Source organism: Melospiza georgiana, chromosome 3 (assembly GCF_028018845.1).
Source record: "Melospiza georgiana isolate bMelGeo1 chromosome 3, bMelGeo1.pri, whole genome shotgun sequence".
NCBI classification, from domain to species: domain Eukaryota; kingdom Metazoa; phylum Chordata; class Aves; order Passeriformes; family Passerellidae; genus Melospiza; species Melospiza georgiana.
In genome coordinates, this window is record NC_080432.1 from 68,754,840 (window position 1) to 68,772,911 (window position 18,072).

Genomic DNA, 18,072 nt, shown 5'->3' on the forward strand with positions numbered 1-18,072 from the left:
TAATGAGCATGCTGTATATAAGTTTTCATGAGATTCTTGTTGATGTTGGATGAAACTACTGTGATTTGTTTTGACTCACCAGTTAGGGGTGCATGTTAGGGGCATCCCTTTGCCTCCTTTGCATCCCTTGTATGTCAAGGTCCCAAACACAGCTGAGATATTTGTTCCAAATCTTCCCTTTATGTGAGACTATGCCAGTCAGGAGTCTTCAGCATGGTAAAATCAGCACATCACCTGCATCTGAGAAAGCCTAGCTCATTTCTCTTCACAGCAAGGTGTTGGCTGAAGCAGAAAACAATGGAAGCCCAGGTGGGTTGATGGGAATAGTGGGGCCATTTGGTGAGCTGAGCCAGAGAATTTCCACTGATTCCTCCTGTGCAAGCACCGAGATTTGGCTGGGGAGAAGCCCTTCCTTGGCACGTAGGAATAAATACATATGTAGGATCTGTGCAGAAGCCTGCATTTTTTTCCCTGAGGTGAGAGAGGGGGAACCTTTCTATGATCTTTGCTGGCAGGCTTCTGAGCACCTTGTGCTAGCAGCTGTCTGTCTGCAGTGAAAAACCCCCCACCATTCCGTGCTCTCTCGGGGGACTTGACGTGTCTCTGCTGAGAGTATCTCTTCAAAGGCTGCTGCCAGTCATTCACTTCAGTATGCAATCTCCAGGAAGCCGTGTGAAGCGGTGTTGCTTAGTTACAGCTGAAGAGTGCTCTGCTGTAGGGCTCGCACTGCTACGGTTCAGATCGCAGCCATACAGGTCGGGTACCACATTCCGCAGTCGCTCGTGCAGGGCTGAGACAGCCATCCTGAAGTCTTTTGATGGTGAGAGAGTGAAAAGTTTACTAAATATGGAATATGTACTTAGAGAAGGAGCTATAGATCTTCCTCCCATATATAGTAGAGCAGATTAGTTGCTTAAAATTTCAGTCTATACTTAGCAAAGGTTAGTATCTGTTATAAAGATTTAAAGAGTAAATTCAGGAGGATTATGCTTTTGGGATGTTAGCATACTGGCAGACTGAATTTCAGAGATTATTTAATACAGTTAAGGGTTCTTGTTTTGTTAAACCTTTTGCAGTGTATCCTGTTTTAAAATATTTTCTAATTGTTTGAAATGGCTGTAACAGAGCTTCACATAAGGAGGTTCCCTGGTGTAAACGTTTAAGTTGGTGTAAATGCTCATGTAGTGTGCATTACCTTGCATGGAAATGTGAGAGCACGATCAAATAGTTAACTACATTGAGTCAGCAGAGCCGGCTTAAAACTGTGCTTATTAGTTAGATAGCCTACTGTGAGCCTTTTCTCTCCCTCTCCTCCCTCCCCCCACTCTCTCAATATCTCTCTCTTTCTTAAAATCCAATCAGGATCTGCTGAAAAACATAGATGGTCACAAAAAGGCATTCCACGAGATCCACAGGACCAGGTCCGTTAATGGCGTGCCTGTTCCACATGACCAGTTAGAGGATATGGCAGACAGGTAAGGCTTTCAATCTGAAATGAAAAGCTTTTGTGCATGAAGGGAAGCCTGTTTGCTTTTTTATCTGTTCATGCAGTGATCCCTGTCTAGTTACATTGCTCAGTGGCAAACTGAGATGGATGGAAAAACCTCCTAGAATATACATAAAAATATACTGAAAAACCTGATGCTTTTAAGATTGATGAGAATCAAAATAAGGGATAAATTTTGGATAGGAGTACTTTTTTTATACTGATGCTGTAATTACTTGTCCCTGGAAGAAATGTTATATAACAGCCAGGATGCATGTGAAAAAAAAGAAAAATGACTTTGCAAAACTTAATAACAGAAGTGAACTGATGTTTTCTATGATTAAAAAGAAATGTAATTAGTTTATTGTTCAAGAGCAGTCATTAGAATATCATCACACATAATTAAATGTTTGTAGATTCTAAATGAGGTGAAAGATTAGAAAAATATCCAAACTGCTTTCAGTCTCTTCTGCAGAAATGAATATTGCTCTATTATATTGTACTGATTCATTTTATAGGTTTAATTTTGTTGTCTCTTCATCTGAGCTCCATCTGTTGAAGATGGAGTTTCTGGAGCTGAAGTACCGTCTGCTGTCACTCTTAGTCTTTGCAGAATCAAAGTTAAAATCATGGATAATCAAATACGGAAGGCGAGAGTCCGTGGAACTGCTTCTTCAAAATTATATTGTAAGTTGGTGTTGTCCTCTTTTTATAACCATTTTTGAAATTTTCATATTTAAGTTTGCTAGAATTGTATAAAAGAATAGACACAGATGTCAGATTTGTCAGTCATCAACTTTATGACTGCATTCCTATGAAATATATATTCAGATGTGAATCTGTCTTCCCCGTGGAGGAACTTTAGTCTAAAGGCTAAAAGTAAAAATTATTCTCTTTGCATCATTTTTTGAAAAAGAGAAATATTATTCCAGCTACTGTCCAGTGATTAATTTAGGAAGCATGTCTGGAGGTTCCAAATCCTGGATTTTTGCTTCCTTTTTATAGAAATTCCAGAGAAGTTAATTTAATCTCCTTTTACTCCTGGATAGAAGCACTTTATAGTGAGTCTATACAGTTTTAAGAGTTAAAGACACAGGATGCATTTGGCATGCATTCACACACAATATTTTTAGAGTGTTCCAAAAGACAAATAAAACAGAATGTTATTTTACCTTCATATATTTCTTTAATATAATATACCTATAGGGGATTAATTTTCTTCTTTTAAAGAAAGATTTTTCTTTTCCTACTCATCATTAGTATATTAAACCCTTTTTTAAAATTTCTATTCTGGAAAGAGCTTGCTCCAGCTCTGCGTCAGCCATTTACAATGTTAAGGAACAGAAACTCTTGACTTACAAGTGTTCATTGATAAATTCTTCTTCAGTGTTACGCTGCTGCATCTTTTTAAATTCACACGTGCAGTGCCAAGTGTAGGTAGAATGATAGTACTGCTGCACTTCTACATTAGGGCATGAAGGATTCTTTCAGAAGCAGGGTTGGTCTAAATATATTTTTCCCTTGTATCTAATCCATATGGAGAAACTTGCACACAAAAATTAAGTCTGAAAAAAACTAATGCAGTTACAGAACCATTCAGAGCCAGGTCAATGAGCAAAGAAAGTTACTGATGTCCCCACTTTTTTTAAAAGAAAATTTCAAACTCAGTGAAATTTAGGTGAAATTCTCACTCTTCAAAGTGTTTAAACTCTAGCAGTTAGGGACACACAAAAATTCAGGAGTCAGTTAACCTTCTTTTATGGACAAGCTTCACAAGCTTCAGATAATTACTTGAATTAACTTAGTTTGCTGGAGTGATGTGTGATAACTGGGATCGTAGTCCATTTTTTTACTTTCTAAGGCTGTAAAAAAAACTACTCAAAGGTGACAAGGGAAATAATAAAACAGTGAATAGCTTGAATTTTCATGGCTTTTTAGTAACTTTCTTATTTTTTTTCCTTTAAGAGGAACATGAAGTTATTAATTTGTATATTAGTTTGCAAGTGCCTCAACTGTTCTTGTAATTCAGACCACTGATGCTGAGGTGGTCTTTAGGGAAGGAAGATGCTTCCTTGCATTATTTTTGAAACTGTATAACATCAAAATGAGGAAATCAGGACAAGAAGATAAATAAATCTCATTTTCACTCTTGAAATGGCCTTGACTTCTGCTCCTTCAAGATGTGATGGAGAGAGAATTGATGTGCTTTGGCTTACCTGGGACCAGTTTTCTAGGACTAAGGGACAAATGTTACTCTTCCAGTATATTAGGAATCTTACATAGGAAGACTGTAGTCAGTACCTTATAGTCAGAGTGATTATATTAGCAGGAGATAAAAATGTAAGTCTGTTTGTCTGCCAAAACAGACTGGGGAATGTCAGCATTCTAGGAACATGCGTAATTAGGATCTGGATAGAACATATGCCTGGAAAATATTTATGTACTGTAGCTTAAAAATAAAAGTGGTGATTTTTACTTAATCTTAATGTCTTTTCACCCATCTGTCATACACCAGAAGTAAAGGTCAGCACAGACTTGCACACCATCAACCTGAATAATAAATTGTACCAAATTCCACTGTAATGGAGATACTAGGTACAGTTATCCATGGATTTTACCCCATGGAAATGTGTTGTAGCACTGCTGTGTCAGCACTTTTTTAGCATCATATGCTACACTGCTTTGAGAAAGCTGCTTATTTTCTTCAAGGAGTCTTGTCAGATGGTAGACAATATTAATCAGTAAAATGTCTTTATTTAATTTTTGGAAACGTTTCAGATAGCTCTTGATATCAGTGTTATATAATTTTTTTTGCTCTTTCATATGAAGTCTTGGAGGTTTTGGTTCAGGTTAACATGTCTGCATGGATTTGGCAAAGGTGAAATCATGAGTCTGTCACACAATTCATGATAAAGCCTGTAGGTTTTCATACATGGCGGATTTTTTTTTTAACAGGAGAACAGAGAAAAATTGTGATTGTTCTGGACTTCTAGTTTCCTTAGTTATAAACACAGTTCTAAATTATCTACTAGATAGTTGTTGTAACCTGACATAGCAACTGTCAAAGGTTTTAAATAGAAAGGTTTTAGGTATATACTGGCAGAATTATTTTTAACTGCATTTTTCATGTTATATAATATGGGTTTATAAACACACAAGATCCGATTCTCCTGCTTAAAATACATTGAACATGGACTTCATTTGAAACCTGGTTTAATCAAAATCACACTTGCCTGATTTTGTCTATTCTGGCATTCCAAAGCTTGTATAGACATATGTGGGGGTATGCTTCCTTAATTTTGTAGCTGAGAGGGATGAGATATAACATAAATTACAGAACCATTCCAGACTCTACCTTTCTCTTCCTGTTTTAACACTGGTAATGCAAGATATAATGTGCTTGCATAATTTAGAGCTATAATTCTGTATTGCACTTAAAGGAAATAACATTTCTGAAAGACATGTAAAAAAAGGTCAGTTTCATTTGCCATAAGGGATAAGGAGGCATAAATGTCAGAGGCATAAATTTTTTTACCAAAATATTTCCAGATAATTTATTCATCGCACTTTAACACATCACAGAGCTAAACCATCACTCACAAAGGAACAGAACTGTGTCACACTTTGGAAAAGCAGCATCTCTTTGTGCAGTGTTTCCATGATCTTACTTTTTGGCAATTGCAAAGGAGGTAAAGAAAAATTGAAGAATAAAGCAAAAGTTTTTCATCTATTAAGGTGTAACCTGTCTTGCTGCAAAGGCTTAGTGCAGGAACAATTGGATTTGATTTTTGTGGTGACATATATGAAGGAAAATTTCTGTTTTATTAAAATGACTTCTCTTAGTTTTGAGTGTAAAACAGTTTTCACTAAACAACTTGTTAGTTACTCATTTTCTGTATATTCTAAGTATCATATGCTAGTGATTTCCAGTAAGACAGCAAATAAGGGAACTTCAAATAACCTTTCCATGTGGAAAGTAAATAAATCTTTATTTGAATTATATACTCTGCTGTACCATTGAATTGAAAAGGTGACATTTGTATGCTGTTTTATAATTATGGTATTAAAATATTATTTTATAATGATGAAAATATGAATGGAGGAATAATGAAGTTAAATGTCATCATCAGTATCCTGATGTAATTTTATATAAATTATTGCTAATCCTAATACCCATCTTTATTTTATCTGGTTTTTTTCTTTTCAGTCTGTTATTGAAAATAGTAAGTTCTTTGAGCAGTATGAAGTTACCTACCAGATCTTGAAACGAGCAGCTGAAATGTATGCCAAAGCAAATGGCTCAGGTAAATGCCTGTATTTCTTTGTCACTAGCATGTGGGCACCTGGTCCAGAGCAGGCTGCTGCTTCTGAATCTCCAGAGGAGGGGGGTGGTCATATTCAGACTTCCTCCTGGGAAAAGCCCTTTGTCCGTGCTAACTCTTGGATTATTTCAGTGTTATTAATTTGGGATAAAAAATTGTGACAGAAACCAAATTAGGAGTAGGGAAAAAGAGTGTTCTAGTGCCTGGAAATACTCCCTAGCTTCACTTAATTTAAAAGAAAAAGGCAACTGGGAGTTGTTCCCAGTATTGTAGTTGCAAAATCATCCTGTAGTTTATTGGAGGTTATTCATTAAGTTTGAAAACCTGCAAGAGGAACTCAAATGGTAGTTGCAGTATGGACATACATGAGAAAAAATGTTTAGCAGATTCAACAGCTGGCTCCTGTCATTCCTGAATGCTGCTGAGTTCAGTGAGAATTCCAGGGCAATATTTGACCTAGATAGTTACAGACATGAGATCACATTAATCTGTAGCACAATAATGTCTTTGGAGGATTGTTGCAACTGCTGTTAAGGGGGGGAGGAAATGGATACTTTAGTTTGTTGTGAAAATTAAATTGATAATGTCACCCAAATTTTACAAAAGTAAGCATTTTTTCAAGGTATTCTTACAAAGAACAAAAGTCAGAGACTTATTCATTGCTATTAATAAAATCCAGTAGCAAATTCTGTTCTAAAGAACAAATGCTATCATAAGTGAATTCAGCAATAGCAGTTCAAATTGGCTAAAAACTCTTTAAAACAAATATATTCTGCATATTTTGTGAAGTCTCAGCATTTGCTTGCCCTTTTTTATTCTTTCTGGAAGAAAATGGAATAAGGACACATTTTTCCCTTTATTGCCATGTGGAAAATGCTAAAAGTTAAATGGCAAAAATTAGCAGCAGTTTGGTTTCAATGTCAATGGCAGGAAGATCAGAATGTCATTCCATACTTTGCAATGTAGACATAATATGTGTTTTTATATTATGCAACTCTCATTTGCTACTATTTTTAAGTCAAGTCTGTCTCTTGATTTCTTTAATTGCAGATTTGAAATGGACACCACACACAATATGCAGTGTTACTGTTTTAATTTAGCACTCATTTTATGTACTTTCCTAAGTCTTTAATTCACACATTTAATTTCTCAGTCATGATCTTGTGCTAAAATTGGGCTATGAACTGAACATTCGTATATAAAAGCCTACCGAAATAGAAGTTACATTAAAATAACATTCCCTGATGACAGTGAATAAGCATGATATAAAGTTAATCTTTACAGAAATGGTAATGAAACAAAATAATCAATGTTTTTCCTGTATCTCAGTGGAAGAAGTTGAGAATGTGATGAAATTCATGAGTGACACCACAGCTCAGTGGAGGAACCTCTCAGTAGAGGTGAGAAGTGTAAGAAGCATGCTAGAAGAAGTAATTGCTAATTGGGACAGATACAGCAGCACTGTGGCAGGTCTGCAAGCTTGGCTTGAAGATGCTGAAAAAATGCTGAATCAGCCTGAACATTCCAAAAAGGTATGTAGCATAATCATATGGCTATTTTGTAAATTGTGAAACACTGATTTTTTTTTTTTTTTGCATTTGCTTAGGTTTTGCTCAGACTTGGACATCCTGTCTTCATTCAACACAGGAGATTCAGTGTTTGCTTGTATAGCATCTAGAGACAAATATATGTGTACCCAAGTATATACATATATATATATATATACACACACACAAATACATACACAATAGAGAAAGCCTTATCTGTGGTACCCTGACTAGAGGCATCTTTGACATGAATAGAGGGCAGCAGTATTGCTCAGAGGTAGGAATGTTGCATGATTCACTCAAAGGCAAGTACAGCTCTTAGCACCAAAGTGAGTAATCATGGACTACCTATAACGACATTTCCACTGACTGTTCTAGATGACAAATTTCAGTACTCATAACCTTCAAAGAGCAGTGTCATTAATATGTGTTGTTATATTTGATGGCTGATTAATAAACCCATTTCCCTGGCATTTCAGAAATCTTTTAGACAATTGATTTTGGAGACCTGAAGTTATAAAGATAGTTCTTCTGGTTAGTTTTTTTTGGTTTTTTTTTCCTGTTGTAATGTTAGAGTACTGAGGCACTGAGATTTAGGTTTGTAAACCTTCAATAATAACCTGTATTGACTTGAATACTCCTCTGTTTAATAGGTGCTGAATTTGCACCTGATCCCAATATAGCAGCTGTATAGCTCTTCACACTCAAGTAGGGTTCTCATGGGCTGTAAGATGGCAAACTGACGTCAGGTCAGGAATGAGCATTTCATGTTATGTGAAAAAAACAGTATACTTTTTTTAAAGTTTGTTAGTTCAAACTGATGTAAATTAATGGAATACGTTTTTAAAATAAAATAAAATAATGAAAAAAACCAGTGTGGCATAATATAGATACAAAAAATTATTACTGGGCAGGAAGGATGACTTCTGCTGGTCAGGGTGATCTTAGATAATGGTGGATGTTTTATGTAAGTAACTGAACAATGATTAAAATTAAATATTCTTAAATCCATGTATATGAATAAAATCAAAACATTTAGTTTTCTGTTTAGATGTATAACTTTATCTTCAAAGATTTTCAAAGCAGAAATTTGATTATACCCATACAGTATATACTTGCTTTTTGTTTCTAACATAAATCCAAAAAGTAATTCTTTTCATTCTGATATATGATTTCAAGAAATTCAAGAAATCTTATTGAAAACCTTAGACTTGAAGCTTTATTCTTCCCAAAATGCTAATTTTTTTCTTAAAAATAATTGGCTCAAACCTGTTAAAGGTTACTGAGTGATAGCATCTGTCTGTAGACTGACATACATATTTAAAAGTTACTTCTACTTTTAATGTTGAATTTGGCTCTCCACAGCAATAATGTTCACTTAGATAGTTCCAAGGATAGGTCTGATTTAGCAGTTTTAATATTTGATCATTAAAACCAAAATCAATTCTTATAGTGGTTTGTAAAACTAAGTTTTACGCCCATGAAGAAAAAACATTTGGAACACCAGGTGAAAGATGATAACTATTGTTTGGAATATGGCATCAAACATTTTTAACATTTTGAAATATTTTTTCTGTAAAGCCACAATGATATCAGTAATATGATACAAAGTTGCCCATTTCCACACCTTACCTGCATTACTTAAGGCCTCTATATTCTATGGTAGGCTACCACAGTAGCCCTTCATCATGCTGTCATGATTTTGTCTTCTTTGCATTATCTCTGCATCGTTTCCAGACCAGCATGTTTGATTTGGAAGAGAAAGTGACCCGTTGGCTTTCTCATTGGCTTCAGTTTTCAGAAACCTTATTGTGAATCTGTAATACTGAAGATGTTGCAAAAAAAATACCAGTATGCTTGGATTTTTCAAACTGTTCCTTCTACAGCTCCTTTGTTTACTTCCACTACCTCTTAAGCACTTTCCATAATTTCACTCTGTCCTCCCACACTTTTCTCACACAGCTGTATCCAAAAGGTTTTAGAGAGCTTCTAGATCTCATCTAGTGACTTCCTTAAAAAGAGGTGCAGTGTTTTAATTGAGAATGAGGTGTGCTTCCCAAACTTGTTTAAAATTAACACGTCTTAGGTTGGCTTCTGAAATGGAGAGCCTCCCCAGCCAGGTCTGCAGAAGGTAGTGGTTTGTGGGAATAAGGTGCGGAAACAAGGATGTGAGTAGTTTATTCCACATGTTTTTTTCTTCTTGCCCTCTAATGAGCCTGACCATTGGAAAGCTGACCAGTGCCAGATTCAGTAGACTTTATTTCTTTTGGATGTGCTCATACAGGTTAGCCTTTGTACAAAGCAAGGGGGTTGCTCCACTGCAAGTGAAAAAAGCTTCAAACTGCAGATGCAGTTTACTGAGCTGATTAAATTTATTCACTGATATTTTAGTACAGAGCACCTGAATCCTATTGATCTCAGCTTTAAGGAACTGAAACACTGTGTGATGTTCAATTCTGTCTTCAATATATTTGACCAGTATACAACCACGTGACTTTTTCTTTACAGTTGCATCTGAATTTCTTTTATATGGGGATGGGTTCTGACAAATACAGTTTCAGAACTGTAGCTCTGAAACTTGGGGTGTCTGACAGTGTGGTTGGATAGGAATTTTTCTCACGTACCATTAAGCAAAGGACTGTATTGGACTGTCACATGGAAGATGAATGGTTTTGGAATTATAGGGTAGGCTGATAGTCGTAAACAAAATGCATCACTGCCCCTCCTAAATCTGAGGATCAGGTAGCTTGAATGCTTCTGATTACTCCTTCTCCCCTGAAGGAAGGCACCCTCCTGATCCACTCTGTTTGGAACAGACTGTGCTATTCACTGAATTATGCATTGTTTGTGAGAAGGGTACCACGGACAAGCCAAAACCGTGTCAGAGAAGATGTGAACAATCATGAGACAGTGCTTGAGTCCTGTTTTGTTTATTGATACAGGTGGAGCCATAGAGCCCAGGGATACCTGCCTTAGGAACAATTGCCCATTGTCAGGAACAGAGAAAAGGAGGGAATTGGTCTTTGTCTTCTCGACCAGTTTATGTGCACATACCTGCCTGCAAGATGCATATGGTTTATTAGGCTGTCTCAGTGAGGGGGACAAAATCACTGACACCTATCTCTTTCCCCTCTGTGCTCACCTGCACTGAGATAGAAGGAAGCAGTGATAAAAAAAATCAGTCTTCAAAGGCCTTGTGAGAAGCCAGACCTTAGAATGCTGCATGTGGTTCACAGGAGGGGAAGGACCACTCCACAGCTTGCATATGGCTGGGTTACTGTCAGCCCACACTGTTTAAGGACAACACAGAAAATACTTGAGTCCTAACAGCATTTTCAATTATGGGCTTTTCTCTTAAGGAGGAGTTTCATTGGTTTATCTGAAGCCACTGTGGAGTAAAATGAGCTGTAAGTAAACTGGCAGTAATTTTTAATTCCACAGGTTATATTCACAGACATTAAAATCCTGTTGTGGCATATTTGATGTGAAGAGTATCAGAGAATAATTGTTCAGTGAGGTTTTTATCAAGTCATGAGCGGGTGATTAAATTTTAGTCTTATGATTTAAGATAAAGACTAATTGAAAATGTTTTGGAACTGTTTTTTATTTCCTTCCTCAGGATTTCTTCCGGCACTTGCCTCATTGGATCCAACAGCACACGGCCATGAATGATGCTGGTAATTTTCTAATTGAAACATGTGATGAGACCATTTCCAGAGACCTTAAACAGCAGCTTCTGTTGCTAAATGGAAGGTGGAGAGAATTGTTTATGCAAGTTAAGCAGGTAAGTGATTTTGCCCTTGTAACTTTTAAATATTTACTTTGTCATTTCCAGCCAAGCAAGACAGATTGCCCTGTTAGCAGGACTATAGGACAGCTTTCTAAAGTGCCTAACTGTTCATCAGTACTTAAATTAGAAATTACTCCGTGACAGTAATTTATTGTATTTGGGCTCTTCTTTTATTTACCTTTTTGATTATACAGCTGTTTGGGGGCTGGTGAGGGGACATTTTCAACTAAGCTGTAGTTTTTCATCACCTGTCTTGATGCATTATTATTGATACATAACTTCCACTGTTCTACAAAGAAAATTACTTTTTCAGTACCTATTGCTACTGTAAAAGCTCTGTAAAGCTAAACAGTGAACATGGTGAAAAATATTATTTTTACTACTCTTTAAAGAAAGCTCCTTCCAATTATTGTATGGGAACCACTAAATGTTTCTCCATTTTGGTCAGACTATTTCTATCTTGCCTACAAGCAGGCTCTTAGAGTAAACTAATAAACCTACCCTTTACCTCATGTAAGAGATGCAGCTGATACAAAAGGAATTGTGGTTTCCATAGTTGCTCTTTAAAAATCAAAGAGAAGATGTGATCTTAATTACACAGAACTATTTCATACCTTATAAACACATTAGAAAATATCTTTGTTCTAGTCAATATACATTTATCAATATTGTCCCCTTCCAGTGATTTTTAAATAGCAGTTGCCTGTTTGAAGGTACTGAATCTGTTTCCTTTATTGACATTATTATCTCCTATGCAGTCAAGTTAAAAGGAAAAGCAGAAAATTATTGTCTCTCTTCTATTGTAACTTTTCCAGACTGTTGACAAGAATGTTCTCAAGCTTTACTTGCTGATGCTATTTAGGGTGATTCACTGATGTAAATGTCTCTTCCACTACTTATGCAGCTTCTTTCATATGCTGGCTGTGTGGGATTTTTTTTCCTCACAGGCTTTTTCACCATTTCTGTCACACAGCTCTTTGTACTTTCTAAGGCATGTGTTTCCCCTTCCTCCAGCCAGCATTCCTTTATTAAGATTTCCCTTATTCTTTAGCTTTTTCTAGACTTTTCATGTTTTATTCTCTTTGCTGAATTTTCAAAATTGGTATTGTAGGTAGTGAGAAATCAATTGGACTGTTGATTCTAGGGTAGAAACAAACAAGTCTGCATTTCCCAGACCTTAAAAGAGGCTGACCTCCTGTATGGCTGACCTTCATCTTAGCATCATTATTACTGAAACTAATGCAGATGATGAATTTAGGTTACTTTCCATTATATTGTATTTCATTGAATGTAATATTTCCTACAAACAATTGCACTGAAAGCATGCTAATTCTCTTAAATCATTACTTATTTGCTAAGTAATTTGGTCTAATTTGGGTTGGGGTTTTTGTTTTGTTTAGGGTTTTTTTGTTGTTACTTTGTTTTGTTTTGTATTTTTCCTTTTCTTTCTCTTTTTTAGTATGCTCGAGCAGATGAACTGGACAAAATGACGAAGGAGTATGTGGATGGTGTGGCTCATCTGACAGCATTTATTGATGGAAGCAATGCAAAATTTTCAGTCCCTGTAGAAGTGTCCTTTCATGATGTCAAAATGTTTGTGCAAGATTTAGAAGTAAGTGTCTGACTTTTGTTTCTTTCTTCCTCTTTCAAAAGAAAGAAAATTGCAAATATTTAATTCTGATAGCATAAGATTATTTTAGTATGCATTCCCATTATTAATTGGGTTTTTACCAGTGGTGCTTTTTTTTTGGTATGATTTCATGTATATCTAAAATATATATAGTTGTAATCTATTAGTGACATTTTTTAGAGCAAATTTCCACAACACTGTCTTGGTAGATATTTCTTTCTTTGTAGTTTCAAATCACATTCAGGTGAGTTGACTCTGAATCTATTCAGGTTGATACTCTCTGGCTCAATTTTCATGGATTTGAAGCATGATCCAGTGTTCATCTCCCATGAATGCATAAATACTGTTGAAATTTTTTTAAACTCTTGTTTCAGAATATCAAGCAGAAATTGCCTGCAATGGAAGCTCAGTACAAAGCGGTTTCAAGGACGGTGCAACTTATTACAAAAGAAGTTTCCCAAGAGGAAGCCAATGAAATGCTGGCAACTTTGACAAGGCTCAAAGAGCAGCTGGGCAAGGTTGCAGAATGCTTTTTTTTACTACAAATTGTAGACTGTTGTAATAATGAATAGTAGGGTCCTGTACATAAATTCTCACAGATATGCGTTTGAACAAGTACATAGTTGTAACAATAGGCTGGTTCAGGGTGGAGGAGGAGTTGCTTCTCTTAAATGCTAAGACTACCATCCTTAAATTTAATACTCTTTTCATTAAGGAGTAATACAAGATCAGGACTGCTCTATCTTAAAAAAGAATAGGTAACAGCTATGTAAACTACATGCAGAAAAAGCTGCTATTTATTGAATTTTACAACTGTTTCAATAACTGTTTTTCTTGACCACAAGGTTAAGGAGTATTCCAGTGCCCTGCTGTATGAATGCCAACGTCTCCTGTCTCCACTGGAAGAACTGGAGAAACAAATCACACATTTTTATGAATCTCTTGAAAAAGTAAATGAAATAATTTCTATCCTGGATCCTGAAGCACAACCAACAACTGTTCTTAAGCAAAAAGCCCAAGTAAGTTTCAAAAGCATCTCACAAAGGTCTGCTGCCTCTGAGTATTTGCAATGATCTTTCTAGGAATTTGGATTGTAACTCTGTAAGCTGAGCAGATATTCAGGCAACAGATGTAGCCTTATCCTAAAGTCAGCTAGGTATAAATACAAAAAACATTGAAACTTTTGTACCTATCTAGTGTCCTGGTTTAAATCCAAGAAGTAAACATAAGACTTTTTTTTTTTTTTTTAATCTAGTGGAAATTGGACTGAAATACAAGAAATACAATGGTTTTTTTATTAGGTAGATGAAAAATCAAGATCAGAAACTTCTCTAAGTTTCCTTGGACTATTATTGAAGTTTTTTGAAGGCTTGGAAAAGTGCTTTATTTGAAATTAATTGCAGTATAGCATTAATTAATTGCAGTATAGCCATTTCTTAATGGCTAATAAGCATTTCATTTTGGAGGAATTCAGAGCTAGTCAGAACTCCCTTGAAAAGTTAAATCAAAGTAGGATTTTTAAAACTTTTTTTCGGCCTGTATTATTTCATGCATGTTTTCTCTTTCTCTCTTTTTAAAAGTATATTTCTCATGACTTAATGTAATTTATAATGAAATCTGAATTCCAAAAGCTGACATGAAGGATTAATTTGTTGAAAGGCCAGGAAGGTTGAGATCTCAACCTGCTACTGAGAGCTGTCATTCCTATGTCACTGTTGGTTATTTTCAGTTATACTACTATATAAATATAGAAGTACCATAAAATTAAATCACAGAACAATGTGTTGATCTACAATGTATTGGCAATGTAGATAAATGGACCTCCATTCTCTACCCAAAGGGCCTGAGTACATATCTGCATTTTGTTTTGTGAATAGCTAGAGATCTGTTTGGGTACAACAGTTCACATTCAAGCAGAAAGTTGTGTCATCTGTGTTATTCCACGTAATATTTTGTGTAGTCTCTTTGTGACCTCATCCCTTTTGTCTTTACTGTCAAAAAGGATCTTCCTGTTATTTTGCCAAACCTTTTTCCTCTTTGTTCCTGGCCAGGGTAGATATATGGGGTTTTTTTTCTTTCAGGATTTGGTAGCTTATCAAGAAAACTGCAAGAAAGATGTGTCCCTAATTGAGAGAAATAGTCAGAGTATCCTTCAGTGTGTGGCTTCAACTGAAGTGTTAAAACATTTTCATCAGTCAACATTTCAGAAGAAAGTTACACAAGTTCAGATTACTTTTCAGGTAAAAATTCCATACCTTGGTGCATATTTCTGAAAATTTGTTGATGTGCAGCTGATCCATCCTACTGTACCTACATTTCATCGCTCTGTAGCTACTGTCCTGGGTACCTCACCTCTCTGATGTCAAGTTATCAACTAAAGATTTGTCTTTATCACATAATAAGGATTCAGGGGATTGACAGTAATGTTCTCCAGGCACTTATTCAGAGCTGAGCCTGCCACAGAGGAACTTGGGATTTGAGAGAACTTTCACATGCCTTAGGGCCCTTTGGATGGAGGAACCTGCAATCCTACTGTTAGGGCTGCACTGTTTGCCGTTTCTCCTGACTTTATTATCTTGGCTAATCATCTGCCTCTATCTTCCCACACACCCCCTTTCACACAAAGCATGGAAGATGGAAACTTGCACATGCAAGTTTCACATGGACTTTTTATTTCCTCAGAAAATGCAGTGGACTGTGAATATAGAAACCTGCAAATCTATTTCATTTGATAATCCAAAGATGTGGCCTTTGACCTGTATTTTCCCTTACCTGTTGTTATGAGTTGCTACTACTATTTTTGGGGCTGTTCAGCACCAGTCTAGCCGCACTCTAAAGTGAAATTAGCTATTACATGTGGTGTGATTTTTTTGGGGTTTGTCTTGTGCAGAGCCAGAGATTATCTCAGTGATCTTTATGTCCACTCAAATCTAGGATTTTCAGTGATTCTGTGACTATCTTTGAGTCAGATTTCCACATAATGGGTTTTATCACATTTATTTTCAGGTGATTTTTATTCAGTATAAAACTATCCAGGCTGAATTTTAAACTGCAGAAAATCACCTATCAATAAATAGCTCTCTGAGAGGTGAATTTCAGAATTTATATTATATTTTGTGAAGTGTACCTAAAGATAAGTTGTGATTGATTTATGATGTAGAAATAATTGTTTAAGTTTAGCTTATTGTAGCAAAAGCAGATGCACTTGTAACTTGGTACATTTACCATGTTCAGCATTAATTACTCTGTTTCTATAGGGCTGGGCTGTGGTTTATCTCTTTTGTGTTAGAAAGTAAACCCAAAAAATAGGGTATAATCATACAAAGTGTTTCAGACTTGAAGTTAAAATACTGGAAACTGGCAGTTTTTTGTGTAAATAGTGCAACCCTATATGATTCTATTACTATGCAGATATTTTTATCAGAAAACTTTGAAGAGATTTAGCAAGATGCTTAAGTTGAGAACTGCAGGTTTGATTAGCTGGCTGGGTAAACTCACCAAAGTTCCTTATGCTGAGATTTGTAATCAGTGAGGATGGTGAAATGGATGTACACTAAGCAGTGATGCAAGTACCTTGCAGCAGTTAAAGTGCTGAACTGTTCATTTCTCCTGGTAAGCTTTATTACTTGCTCATGAAATTGGAGCCACTGGATATTGCAGTGCACAGGGATGGACTAAAAAGCAGACTAATGGAAGAGCTGTGACTAGGGCTGCAAAGTGAGGATTTCAGCAACTAAACCACAAAATTTGCTGTCCTCTAAGCATCTTTGTGCCCAGTTACCTATCTAATATACTGGTGTGATAATCATGCAAACCTCTTCCAGGTCAGAAGAACTGAAGCATGGAACTGGTTGGATCTATGGGTCAAATCCATTTCACTTTGAGTCATGTTAGGGGAGGTAGTTTGGTGCTAGCAAAAGTGAAATGGCAAGCTTATGATCGTACCAGGTGCTTTACATTTGAAAACAGTCTTTAGGAAAAACCTCACTAATCAAATGGCAGAGGCATTCTGAAAATATGAGACATCTAATCATCTAATCTACTATTTTTTATTTGAATGATGACATTAGCACAAGCCTCAGTATTAAAAATAGGGAAAATGGGATCATGAGAGAGAGAAGCATGGTGAAAATCATATATTTAAAAGAGTGAAGCAAATTAAATGCGTGTTTTGTAAGGTCATGGTGAAAGAGCGAATAAAACTCAGTGTGAAAGTGCCAGCTCATTTTCTTTGCTTGTGACTCAGAATATGGTCAGGAAAGCTGGTGAGTGGAGAAAAAACATAGAAGCAAATAGCCGTTTGATGAAGAAGTTTGAGGAGTCTAGAGCAGAACTGGAGAAAGTAATACAGATTGCCAATTGTTGCTTAAAAGAAAAAGGAAATCCTGAAGAGCTTCTCAGGAAACATAGCGTGAGTAAATTCTCTGACCTTCCTCATGGAAATCTTTGAATGCATGACATAAAAGCCTACTTAATTCCAAAACTGGTGTGGATTTCTTGCACGTGTAGAAGTTGTACAGATCAGCTCAAACTAATGTTAATATTGAAAAACAAAAGAGGAAATTATCAGTTCACTTACTGATGTAAGATTGGATGTAAGCAATCAGAAGGTGAAAAAACCTAGAGTGGGGTTTTCAGTAAACCATTGAGAGTTAGAACATTATATTTGAAAATCTAACACATCTACTGCTCTTTTTTTAGATTAATATCTGTTTCTGTACTAAAACCATACATATGCATGTGACTTTGAAATGTCTTCTTGTTAAAATGCCATCTCAGTGTACTGGCTGAGAATAAATTAATTTGCTGGATTTTAAGTGGCTAGAAATAATTATTTCCGTTATTCAAATATCAGTTCTTCAATGGAACAGAAGTAACATTGAGACTTAGAGGGTGTATTGGGGAACTTCCTGTTGGCATATCAATATCGAGCTTCATCTTCTCACTTTCTGCCACCACTTCAGGAATTTTTTAACCAGTTGGATCAGAGAGTCCTAAATGCCTTTCTAAAAGCTTGTGATGAACTTACTGATATCCTCCCAGAACAAGAGCAGCACAGCCTGCAGGAAGCTGTGAGGAAACTCCATAGGCAGTGGAAGGTTAGTGAATGACATCTCTGGATATTGTCAGTCTTAGTTTTGGGAAGTTTCTGAATGACCTATATATTGAAAAAAAATTAAAATGAAAGAAAGCAAAACAGTTTGTATTATTTGACTTCTCAAACAATTGAGAAAAAAAGGGGGGGGAAAGTATTTTACAATATTAGATACCTCTACACCTACAAGTAGCCTCTTGAA

At 36.0% G+C, this 18,072-nt stretch overlaps 1 protein-coding gene across 18 annotated transcripts in view; it reads left to right on the plus strand.

Annotated features, from left to right (window-relative positions):
* The window catches only part of SYNE1 (spectrin repeat containing nuclear envelope protein 1), a 290,137-nt gene that overhangs the window by 81,378 nt on the left and 190,687 nt on the right, over window positions 1–18,072 (plus strand). For 17 of the 18 annotated variants that reach the window (XM_058021621.1, XM_058021620.1, XM_058021626.1 and 14 more), the window contains 11 exons: window positions 1,363–1,475; window positions 2,005–2,173; window positions 5,694–5,790; window positions 7,138–7,340; window positions 10,975–11,139; window positions 12,605–12,757; window positions 13,150–13,293; window positions 13,621–13,794; window positions 14,857–15,015; window positions 17,022–17,186; window positions 17,740–17,874. In XM_058021621.1, coding sequence (XP_057877604.1) covers window positions 1,363–1,475; window positions 2,005–2,173; window positions 5,694–5,790; window positions 7,138–7,340; window positions 10,975–11,139; window positions 12,605–12,757; window positions 13,150–13,293; window positions 13,621–13,794; window positions 14,857–15,015; window positions 17,022–17,186; window positions 17,740–17,874 — 1,677 coding nt within the window. Of the gene's footprint in view, window positions 1–685; window positions 821–1,362; window positions 1,476–2,004; window positions 2,174–5,693; window positions 5,791–7,137; window positions 7,341–10,974; window positions 11,140–12,604; window positions 12,758–13,149; window positions 13,294–13,620; window positions 13,795–14,856; window positions 15,016–17,021; window positions 17,187–17,739; window positions 17,875–18,072 lie in introns of those variants that run through there. The other variant, XM_058021636.1, reaches the window with a different exon arrangement.